This window comes from Mauremys mutica, chromosome 6, assembly GCF_020497125.1.
Source record: "Mauremys mutica isolate MM-2020 ecotype Southern chromosome 6, ASM2049712v1, whole genome shotgun sequence".
Taxonomy (NCBI): domain Eukaryota; kingdom Metazoa; phylum Chordata; order Testudines; family Geoemydidae; genus Mauremys; species Mauremys mutica.
The window spans coordinates 102,128,598-102,141,151 of record NC_059077.1 but is presented as its reverse complement, the minus strand read 5'-3'; the positions used below and the strand labels follow the sequence as shown (position 1 = coordinate 102,141,151).

At 44.7% G+C, this 12,554-nt stretch overlaps 1 protein-coding gene across 1 annotated transcript in view; it reads left to right on the top strand.

Moving 5' to 3' along the window:
* The window catches only part of SNAPC3 (small nuclear RNA activating complex polypeptide 3), a 31,381-nt gene that overhangs the window by 8,454 nt on the left and 10,373 nt on the right, over positions 1 to 12,554 (top strand). The window contains exons 2-3 of the mRNA XM_045021306.1: positions 8,032 to 8,109; positions 11,359 to 11,443. Of these exons, the coding sequence (XP_044877241.1) occupies positions 8,032 to 8,109; positions 11,359 to 11,443 (163 nt within the window). The remainder of the gene's footprint in view (positions 1 to 8,031; positions 8,110 to 11,358; positions 11,444 to 12,554) is intronic.

Here is a 12,554-nt window from a genome sequence, read left to right as displayed (position 1 = left end):
CTGTCTCATCGTTTACTTGTGCTCCCCCATCTGTCTGTATCCATCTGTTGTCTTTTGTCTTGCATTTAGATTGTAAGCTCCTTAGACATCTCTTTTTGTTCTGCGTTTGTACAGTGCCTAGCACAATGGAGTCTTGGGCTGTGGCTAGGGTTCCTAGATGCTACGGTAACACATATAATAAATAACTCGTTGCTGGTCTAGGACCGACTGTTGCTTCTCTTGGTCTGGTTCTGTGTTCATGGGGGGAAAGAAAGAAGCAATTTATGTGGCAGGATATTTTAAATGGCATCTGTTTGAAGCTGCTCAGGGGTTTGGAATGTTAGACATCTCCACAGGGAAGTAGATTAGTGTGCAGTGTGCAGATGGAACAGTCAAAAGGGCCTGACGAATACATTTTCTCATGGCTCTGCAGTTTGGCATGTAGATATCTCCCATCTCTTATGTGGGGAGTGTGGGTGAATATCGCTTTATTTCTGGAGTAGAAGTCTTGGATAGTCAGGATAAAAGATGTGATATACGTGTTAGATGTATTCTCCTTATTGGAGTGAATGGGAAACTGGAGACTTTCAAAGTTGCAAGATAAACTCTTTGAAGGGAGGGGAGAGGATATTGGTTGTGGGAAGGGAAATTTAAAAAATCTTTCAGCTTTCAGCAATTGCAAACATTTATTTTTATTCAGATACTCTCCTGTAGTGCTAGCTACTTCCCTCTAAAAAGTGCATTCTGAGGAAGAATTAGCAAAATGGCAGCTTTCAGAGAGATCCAGCTGCTATTCATTAAGTGGAAATACTGAGTACTGACCAGTAAACTGTCTAAGTATTTTTAATATAGATTTACCAGCTACCTAAGGGCTTAATTGTGAGCAGCGTTACTCACCCATTCAAGTGTCCTTTGATCCATATCACCAGTCTGTGTAGAGGAGCTGGGGAGCCACTTCTGTGGGGCCACTTATTCCTCGCTCCTGTGCAAGTAGGTGAGGAGGGGATACAGTTATGACTCGGTCCCCTTTCCAACACGCTAGCTCAGGGGTTCTCAAACTTCATTACACCGCGCCCCCTTCTGACAACAAAAACTACGACATGACCCCAGGATGGGAGACTGAAACCTGAGCTGCGCTGCCCGAGAGAGTCGAAGCCCAGGCAAAGGGCCTATAACTGAAACCCTCCGCCCAGGGCTAAAGTCCTCAGGCTTCGGCTTGGGCCCTGGGCAGTGGAGCTTGGTCCCTGGGCGGTGGGGCTCCGGCTTCAGCCCTGAGCCCTAGCAAGTCTAAGCCAGCCCTGGCGACCCCATTAAAACAGGGTTGCAACCCACAGTTTGAGAACCACTGCGCTAGCTGATACAGGTGAGTTGGTGCTGAGGGGGAAGTAATCTGCATCAGGTATAGAGTCAATATAGCTGCAAGCAAGGGGGGAACCAGGGACCAGATTGAGAGATTGAATCCCAGTCTTATTCCAAGACATTATAACTAATCACTGAACTTTTCTTTTCAAAAGGTGCTAGTAAATGAATCCCCCTGTCTTAAAGCTATTGCCATATTGTTGGATCATAAGAACCTCACGAGAATTTGTTACCTATGGTGAAGTAAACCAAAATCATCTCAAATTAATATAAAACACCATAAACTGGGTTATTACAATTAAGGCATCTGACCAGAACCAAAGTTTACTTCTATGGAAAGATGTTTCTACACAAGAGTCTTCATGTTTGATAACAATTGGATTTCTTTGTTGTGTATCGTTAGTAGTTAATCTCTTCCTAACAGCTGGGTTTATCAAAATGTATTGCAGCAGGAAGAAGCGAGTCTGATGTTGCAGCCAGCACTGACTAAAAGCTTACAGCCAGTGCTACTCCATTAAATAGAGGCTTTGCTAGCATAAATAACATGCACTCTGAAGTTTAAAGGGATACCATAAAGACTTTAATGTATGATTTTTCTCTGTGGTTAATAACTCAGTTCTTCATTTTTGTCAGTTTGTACAAGAAAACTAGACCAGTAAATTCCAATTTTTTATTTTATTTTATGTTACAATCTGTTAACGGTCAGTTTCACTTTGAGTCTCATGCCTTAGCCCTTGAACAAATAAGGAGAGTGCTGTATTATACAACATCTCACAGATACTTTCTATAATTTTAGGATCATACATGCTGAACTCAGCAGACTTCACACACAGCAAACAAAATAACAAATAACATCCTTAATCTAGCAGAGTCTCAGTCCTGGAGGACTGGGGATAGCATGGAGGTCAGTAACTCAATATGGAGCCTTTCACTTCTAAGATACTGGATCAAATCTGATCCAGATTAGTAATGACAGAGAGCCTTTGCTGTAAGACAGTTGTTCATTGGCCTATGTAAAACTTTGTGCCAATCAAAAGAAACTGCCCATAATAATTGTCCTCCTTTGCTGTGTCTACACTAGCCTTTTCTTTTTTTAATGTACTCCCTTTTCTACCACAGATGTAGTTCCATCACTGTAGCAAAGGTGGGAAAACTGTGGTCAAGTGGCTGTCGGTATTTTAACTACCATGTTGTGTCTCATGGTATGCATGGAGCAGATCAATGCGCCTGGTGGTTGCATTTCCAATAGTCACTTGTGGCTAGCGCCTGCGGTGAGTGGGAAATTTTTAGGACAAGGTGTATAGACTAGACTAATTATTGCCAGTTTTTGCAGAGGCACCAAAGATTGAATGGAATTGAGAACTGAATTACTTTTTCCCTTTTAGAGATGACCGCTCCTAGTCAAGTTTGAGGCATTCTAACAGGATAGGGAAACTTGCACGGTGACTACTGTACCTGTTGTATGGATAGAGAGCCACATGCTCCTCCATTTGTCAACCTGAACAGGACAGGAATAGTTCCTGAGCATAAAAGACTCTTATTAACTAAAAGAGACTATAAAGTGTAATGCTTTTAACTAATAATAATGGCAATGGTGAAGCCACCAGACAATTCCTACAGGTATCTTACACCTGCAAGTGCTTGAGCACTTAAACATTTTGAAAGGCAAACTTTCAAAGCGATCTTTATTCAGAAGAGTGTGCAAAATCCTTATCTTCACTGCTTATTAGCCTTAGGGTATGTCTGCACTGGCAGAGTTTCTTCACCAGCAGTTACATTGCCACTCAGAGCGCTGAAGGGAAACCACTGTTGTGTGTTCACACTTTCAGCTGCCTGCACAATAGTGTGTTCGGCACTTGCATCTGTATTCGGAATGGTGTACTCTGGGCAGCTATCCCACAGAGCATCTCTTCCTCTTCTGCCACTAACTATTGGGAAGGCAGAGGGGGTTGCCGGGCATACTGGGTCCTGTCCCAAAGCCCTGTGATGCATTGCGTCCCATCCCAGCAAACCCTGTGCTTCCGTCTGCATTTGGTGCCAACTCTCAATGGTTTGTGTATTGCACGCTCTGCCTCTTCTGTCTGCAGGAGTGGATCCCGAACTGATGACCAATATGCTGCTCGCTCTCACTAACACGTGAGAGGTAGTGGAGTTATTCCTTAAACTGCAAAGGCAAGAGGTGTCTGACGTTGATCTCGCCACATGTAGTAGCTACAACATGAGTGCTTGTAGCATTCACGGAGGTGCTGACAACAGTGGCACACTGCTTTTGGGCTTGGGAAACAAGCAGTGAGTGGTGGGATCACATCTTCATGCACATCTGGGATCACAAGCAGTGGCTGCAGAACCTTCAGATGAGGAAAGCCACTTTCATGGGACTGTGTGATGAGCTTGCCCGAGCTATGCAGTGCAAGGACATGAGAATGAGAGCTGCCCTGTCATTGGAGAAGTGCTTGGCGATTACACTGTGGAAAGTGGCTACTCCAGACTGCTACCAAACAGTCGCTAACCAGCTCAGAGTGGGGAAAGTCTACCATTGGACTTGTGTTGACAGAAGTGTGCAAGGCCATTAATCGCATCCTGCTGCAAAAGACCGTGACTCTGGGCAACGTGCGTGACATGGATGGCTTTGCACAAATGGGCTTCCCTAACTGCGGAGGGGCAATAGATGGCACACACATTCCAATTCTGGCACCAGACCACCTAGCCAATGAGTACATTGGAAGGGGTATTTCTCGATGGTTCTCCAGGCGCCTGTGGATCACCGTGGACATTTCACGGACATTAACACGGACTGGTCTGGAAAGGTGCATGACGCTTGCATCTTTTGGAACACTGGCCTGTTCAGAAGATGTAAGCAGGGACTTTCTTCCCAGACCAGAAGATCACCGTAGGGGAAGTCAAAATGCCCATTGTGACCCTGGGAGACCCTGCCTACCCCTTAATGCCATGGCTTATGAAGCCATACACGGGGAACCTTGACAGCAGCAAGGAACGGTTCAACAATAGGCTGAGCAAGTGCAGAATGACAGTTGAGTGTGCTTTTGGCCGTTTAAAGGCCCGCTGGCACTACCTATATGGGAGGCTGGACCTTGCCAATTACTATATTCCTATGCTTATAGCTGGATGCTGTACGCTCCATAATATTTGTGAAGGGAAGGGTGAAAGCTTCACTCAGGGCTCAGCCTGGATGCTGAATTTGAACAGCCAGAGACCAGGGCTGTTAGAGCAGTGCAGTGCAGGGTCATAAGGATCAGGGATGCCCTGAGGTAGCAATTTGAAGCTGAAAGACACTAGTATTTGTTGCTATGCTTGGGAGTGCAGTGCATGTAATGCTAGGTGATTGTGATTGGTGCAGATGATGCACTGTGAAGGTTTAAGAAAATTGTCTGTTGCTTTGCAGGGCTTTCTTTCCTTTCAGTTAATAGAATAAAGATTGCTTTCAAACCAAAACAGTTTTTATTAAAAAACAACAACCAGAAGGGAGAGACAAAAAATACAGCAGCACTGAGGGGGATGGGGGAAGGGAGGGTCCCAGGAGGAGGTGGGGTCCCAGGACGATTAAAGATTTGTGTATGTCCAGGTATCATATGCAACCTTCTCCTTTGGAGTACAGTGCAGTGGGTACTGTACTTCAGCAGGGCTAAACTGCAGAGGGATGGGTGTTAAGTGCAGTGGGCTGGACTGACGGGGCAGGTGTGGAATGCAGCGGGTACTGACTGGAGCAAGGATGTTGACAAGAGTGTGTTGGCGGTGTGTGTGGGGCACATGGGAGTTTTGTGACAGCAGCTTCATGGGAGGGCGGGCACAGAGCTGTTCGGTTTACAGTGCTAGGAGCGCCTGAAGCGTGTCCAGTTGGCGCTCCATAATGTTTAAGAGCTGCTCTGTGGCTTCGTTCCGGCGCACCACGTTCTCCTTTCGTTCTCTCTGCTCGCTGTCCCACTTCTCGTTCATTTCTTGTTTTTCCGCCACGGAGTGCAGCATGACATGGAGAAGATCCTCTCTACTTTTTCGTGGCTGCTTTCTAATCCTGTGCAGCCGTTCAGCTGGCGATAACAAAGAGGGAGGCTGGGCTCCCAAAGCCATATCTGTGAAGCCAAAATGCAACATTTTACAGAAGCAATATTGTTTGCAACACACAGACCACTGTATCAGTGTTTTAAAACACAACCACTGTTCACATACCTATCACTAAATGGCTGACCCCAGGCAAGCACGCATGACCCACAAGTCCCCCAAAATGGTGAGTAGCCGCAGGTGCATGGGAATTCAGTGTTCCCGGACAATACTGTGCACTGGGCATGTGGCTCTTGGGGAGAGCTAGCACTGTAGGGGGGGGAATAAAAATCATTCCTGTTCCCACATTTTGCACAGGCTGTATTCATTATGGAAGATATCTCGCTGCTGAGGGTGAGCAGGGAATCAAGGAGATGGTCTTTTCCAAGGGTGTCACTTCCACGGCTCGCCTGTGTGCAGCAATGGTCCGTCGCGCATGTCCCCCCGCCCCCCTCAAGTGACGGCAGAGTGGCGTGAGAAAGTTACCCTTAATGGGGCAAGAAACAAAGCAGCTCTGCCAAAAAAAACTGCGGGATTGGATTGCCCAGTATCTCCATGAGAGTTTCGTGAAGTGAGAGAGTCAATCAATACCCTGTTCCGCCACTCTAACTAGGCATGTGGTGGTACGTGCATCACACAGACACAAGCCTGCCTTCTGCAAATCCCTCCCCACAAGCTGAGCACATAGAAAACAAGCTGGCTTTCTGCAACCCTCCTTCCCCCAACAACTTGCTTCAGTGATTCCCAAAATCAGAGTCACTTACCAGGGGCCTCCTCTCCTGTTTGTGGTTTGCCAAGCTCCAACTGCTGTGACTGGCTAGCTGCTTCCAGGATGGAGAAGAGCTCCTGGCTGCATGCATCTCTGACCTCCAAGTGGTCCTCTGCCTCTGGGTCCCCCTCCACATCCCGTCCAAGATTTCCTCCTCCTGGCTCGGTCCAATCTCAACTGGCACACAAGCCCCCAAAGTATCCACGGGGCCCTTTGCAGTGGAGGTGGGGTTGCCACCAAGTATCGTGTCCAGCTCTTTGTAGAACCAGCAGCTCATGGGTGTGGCACTGGAGTGGCGGTTTGCCTCCCGCACCTTGTGGGGGGCGTTCCACAGTTCCTTCACTTTGACCTTGCACTGCAATGTCTCTGTCGTGCATTGTGAAATCTGTCCATAGGTATCATAATTGCTAACAGCTGGGACTGGACAGCCCTCGCTCCCCAAATGCTGATGAGGTCCAGCAGCTCGGCATTGCTCCAAGCAGGGGATCACCTGGTGCGCGAAGCAGCCATGGTCACCTGGAAAAATGCGCTGAGACCACTGCACGCGTTGCTGAGCAAACAGGAAGGGGACTTTCAAAATTCCCAAGGAATTTAAAGGTTGGTGCTGACAGTTGGTCACCTGAGAGCAGAGCAGTAGACTTCAAACCGATGACCAGAGAGGTGAAAACAGGCATTGTGGGACGTCTCCTGGAGGCCAATCGCAGCACTGTAATTGACCAGGGTGTCCATACTGGCACTGCGGCGCTGTAGCCCCGGTGCAGAAAGCTGTACACCTCTTGTTGGGGTGGTTGTTTTTTTTTTTAATAGCATTGCAACTGCGCAGTTTCTGCGCACAAAGTGGTTTCCCAGTGTGTACACTTGGGGAGTTTCATTGCAGAAAGCGCCTTTACTGCACAGAAACTTGCCAGTGTAGACAAAGACTTAATCTTGTCCAAATTTTTGCACAGATTTCCTGTCTCAAAACAGGGAAGCTTTATCATTTGTACTCTGTTCATATTTTAGTAAACTTTTGGAAGACTAACCTGGGGTTCAGGAGAACTAGGGTCTTTCCAGTATTCTACAGCTGACTCTCATAGAGCGGCCTTGACTCAATCATCTGTGTAAAGCACTAAGAGTTCCTCTGATGAAAGGCACAAAACCAAAGGAATATTTATTTTCACTTCCAATTTCAACACAACCTTAGAAGGAAAGCAGGAAACTGGTTGACTTGGCTAGGCATGACTCTAAACCAAATACTAAGGAACTACTATGAACTAATAAGCCTTTGCACTTCTGTAGCCTTTTTCCTCCCAGGAGCGCAAAACACTTCATAAGCAGTAACACATTTACCTTTGCAACACGCCTGTAAAATAGGTAAGTAGAACATCCCTTAGTTTACAGATTGGGAAACTGAGGCATAGATTAAACAACTTGCCCAGGTTTACATGTACAGTTTGTGGCAGAGCGAGGTGCAGATCCCAAATTTCTTGGCTTCCAGTCCTGTGTCTTGACCATAAACCATCCTTTTACCCTGTTTTAGCTGTTCATTTAGGTCTTTACAATATAAATATCTGTTTCCTGGTGTTTTGTCTATACAGGCAGTCCTCAGATTTACGACACGATTGGTTCCTTAAAATTGCTTTGTAAGTCGAAACGTCGTAACTCAGAACCGCAATTCACTCCATTGCGGGACCGAGCATCGTAAAGTCAAAACCAATTGTTGTAAGTCGAATCAGGGTGTCAATTCAGAAACGCCGTTAGTGCCGTTTGTCTTAAGCTGAACGTCATAAAGTCGAGGACTGCCTGTATATATTTTGTTGAATAGCTTAATTGATTTTTAATTATGAAAGAAGAATGAAAAAATATATAACAGCTGTTCTTATTTTCAGTATTGACATGTTAAAGTCCACTGATAAAGAAGAAGATCCAGAGATTATTTCTGAAGACAGCAGCCTAGTAACTCTTCGGTATGTTGAATTTTGATGCCATTATCAGAACCTGGATAAGATAAATTCTTTAATTGCTATAGTACCATATTGTGTGTGTCATTCAGGCAATAGTATATTTGCTGGGCATTTTCTAGTAATACATTAAAGATCTGGAAACCATCTTTGGGGAGCATAGGTTGCACCAACTCACTGCTTTATGTGCTTCAATAAATTCTGGAGCAAAAAAATATAGAGATTTTTTCATGCCATCTGCATTGAAGGATCTCATTTAATAAAGACTATCAGTTATAGTACATGAGATTCTGATATGGCTGCTGAGCTTTAACACCAGATGCTTTTGGACTTTTAGAGATGCTTAGAGTATGAGGCCAGAAAGGACCACCACATTATCTAGACTGACTTTCTGCAAATCACAGGCCATCAACACCACCCAGCAACCACATACTAAACCTAACCGCTAAAATTAGACCAAAATATTATAGGCCTCGGGAGGCTAAATTATTGTGTGCCATAAACAGAACAGGGGGACTGAGGTGTGACATTGCCTGAGGACCCTTCAATGACAGGGAATTAAATGAGCTATTCCCAGGTGAGCTTGTCAAGAGATCTACACCCCACTCTGCAGAGGAAGGCAAAAAACCCCAAGGTCATTGCCAGTCTCACCAGTTAGAGCCTGAGTGTGTGAGCAAGAGCCAGCCAACCAAGCACCGAAGAGAAAATCCTCAGTACCACTTCAGAGTACTGGCTTATTCCAGGGTTCCATCGACAACTGCGGCCATCTCTAATTCTATAGAGACAAAAAAACAAACCAACCACACCTACAGTGGGGGTCGAGGGGTAATCAGTCCCTTTCTGACTCCCGCAGGTGACCAGCTGAAGCCCTGAAGCATGAGATTTTAGGAACATCAAATGCTCAGGAAACGGGAAGTTAAATATGAATAATAAAGTGGACCTGACACAAAGGTGGGAGAAAGATTTCCCCAAAGTATGAGGTGGGTCTGAGGCATGCTGATCCCTGGTGATAGGATGGTTATGTTGCTATGTCCAAAGAAGCAGTTCCTAGGTTGTAACCAGATCACAACACTCTGAGCCCTAAATTGCTAAAACGCCATCGTGGTAGTAACAAACCCAGCACTTCTGGTCCACTTTAAACCTTGATTAAATTATCCCACACTTGGCCAACACACGCCTTGATTCATTGATGGTACTTGACATTCTTTTTTCCGGTCTAGAAAAAAGAAAATGCGATCTGTGGCTTAAAGTTAGAATTAGTGTTGGGGGGTCTTGCTACTGAAAATAACACATCTGGAAAAGCCTGCAGGTAAATAGACATGCATATATAATGAAAATTAATGTGTGTTAATATTAACTATGTGAACACGTATATTTAATATTGTTATGAGCTGGGTGAAACCTTGTTATGTGTTGTTAATACCTCTTTGAGATTGGATGTGAATGCATCTTTCAATTAACATAACAGAGAGACTGAGTTAATCAGAAATCCACCAAGTAAAACAAAAGGGGCTTGTGAACCCACCCAGAAGCTTTGGACTGAGTGGTTTTGCTGAGGGGTGCATGAGCGAAGGCAAAAGACACATATCAGAGAGTGGGCCTGGTGGATGGAGGTTAAAAACAAGCCAACCAGCAGCCTATAAGCACAGTGTGACCTGGAAAAAGCTAGACACAGCTTTTGGGTCTGGTGTTGAGGTTTGGGGCTGTACGCTAAGAGACTGCTTCATTTGTTCTTGGTTCCTCCTGATTTCAGACACGCGACTTTGTACATTCCTTGGAAATAAATAGGATTGCATCAAAGAAAATACCAGATTCCACATTTTCTACTTCCAACTGGAACATTGCAGGGCAACAGTATTATGCCGTACCTGAGATTTGTAGTTTCTTCTAGGAAGGGATTTACAGTATGCTTTGAAAGGAATTTGTTATACTTCTTTTTATTTTACACTTCCCTTTATATTCTTGTTTAAATGAGACTGAACAGAAGTAGTTTGGATTTCTATAACTATGAGAGAGAGAATGACTCTGTAGCCCAATGGTTAGGGCACCCACCTGGGAGGTGAGAGACCTGGCATCCAGTCCCCCTGCTCCAGTCATTCTTTCATTATTTATCCACAGTGGAACAGTTTCAACAGAGGAGACTGAGTGCCTCCACATCAGAATATTCTATAGCCCAGTGGTTAAAGCATCTTAAGAGATGTGAGACCCCTATTCAAATCCTTTCTCTCCCTATGGCAGAGGGGGGGAAATTGAATCTGGGTCTCTTGCATCCCAAGTGAATGCTCTAACCACTGGGCTAAAAGTTATAGGGTGGGCACAACCTCTTCTTCCTCCAGCTGTTTTGCATGGAACAAGGCAGCTGCCTAACTAATTCACTGGTTCAGGAAATATGTTAGGCATCTAAGTCACCTGACTCGAGGCAGCGGGTTCCCATTCATGGATCACTAGGAGAGGTAGGTATCTCCTTGCAGCCTGGATTTAGGTGCCTAACTCCAAGAGGTGGGGGGCTTAGCACATGCCCCTGTTGTCAGCATTGTTCTTCAGCTAGCTTTGGTGGCTCCCTGCCTGGTATGCTGGCTTTTATGGATCGCATTCATAGGCACCTCTCTCTTCCCTTTTATAGTATAGGGAGCTTAGGTACTTGGCCTTGTGGACCGCAGTGTTGGTCTTTTGATTTTCCAGGTGTTTGAAAGTTAGGTACTGTAATGCTCAGCATTGCAATGCCTAAGTCCCTTCCAGGCTTCCACCCTGGATCTTAACCTATTTAATGTTCTTTGTAAACTGCCAAATACGTTGATGGTTTGATATATAAAGATAAACATACATACATACAATGTTTGTTCTAGAAGATTTCAGCCAATCTAGATGCTCAACTTTCAATTAGTTTTTCTGAACAGGTGGCATTAGCATAAAGCCAAGTGAGTAATCAAGACATTTATGTAGGCTTATGACAGCATGATGTAATAAAAAAGATAGGCTGCTGCCTACATCAGAACTTTATTTCTGGAATATTTGACAATATCTGACCATGGTCAAATAACAGGTGGTCAACTGATTGGTCAGTTGATGTTATTCAACTGGTCAATTGACCAGTTGGCCAAGCCTCATCTCTCTGGAAGTGTTTAGGCTGTTCCATTTTAAACCAGCATTGCAGTTCCCATGTCGTTTTAAAATCTACCTAGTTACTCTAAACAGCAGGCTTTATAATGCCATTTTGCCTTGTCTCTCTCTCTTGTTGCCCTCTACCCTATCAAGAATTAGAAAGAAGGCCCTGGAGAGGCGAGAAGAAACCATAATTGTAGATCGCACTTGCAGACAAGAAACATTTACTTATGAGATGGTAAGATTTTCCCCTCTTCTCCTCCCAGACTCTCAAGACAATTGAACCCTGTCAAGAAAACCGCTCTCAAGGACTTCCTTTGCTTTGTGTTTTTGATTTGCTGGTGAAGCCAACTATATCATTCACACTGTTGTACTATGAGTTTGCAAACAATGACTAAGATGACATATGCTCCTATAAGTGGGTAGCCCACACTGCAACACTTTTGGGGCATGTGTTTGTAGAGTCCCTAACACAATGGGATTCCAAACTTGGCTGAGGCTTCTAAGCATTATCACAGGGGTAGGCAACCTATGGCACGTGTGCCGAAGGCGGCACGCGAGCTGATTTTTAGTGGCACTCACACTGCCCGGGTCCTGGCCACTGGTCCAGGGGGCTCTGCATTTTAATTTAATTTTAAATTACGCTTCTTAACCATTTAAAAAACCTTATTTACTTTACATACAACAATAGTTTAGTTATATATTATAGATTTATAGAAAGAGCCCTTCTAAAAACATTAAAATGTATGACTGGCATGCAAAACCTTAAATCAAAGTGAATAAATGAAGACTCGGCACACCACTTCTGAAAGGTTGCTGACTCCTGCATTATCATAATATTATGATGATGATAATAACATGGTTACTGTTTTATATGGGAGCCCCAATGTGCTGGGTGCTGTACAGACATAATACGATTAAGGCATAGGCACTATAGCAGGGGTTCTCAAACTGGGGGTCGGGACCCCTCAGGGAGTCACGAGGTTATTACATGGGGGGTTGCGAGCTGTCAGCCTCCACCCCAAACCCCACTTTGCCTCCAGCATTTATAATGGTGTTATAAATTAAAAACACTTTTTATATATTTTAGGGGGGGGGGAGGGGGTTGCACTCAGAAGCTTGCTATGTGAAAGGAGTCACCAGTACAAAAGTTTGAGAACCACTGCACTATAGGCAATGCCTAGAGCTCAGGAGTCATGGGATGGTGTCATGACCTCATCTTTAATTTAAAACAAAAATATCCACAACCATAATGGACAATTTTTTTAAAATGAAAGGTGAAATTATCCTAAATTTCCAGCTCCTGGAATCAATTGATTATACAAGGAAAAAGACCAAACATTATGAGA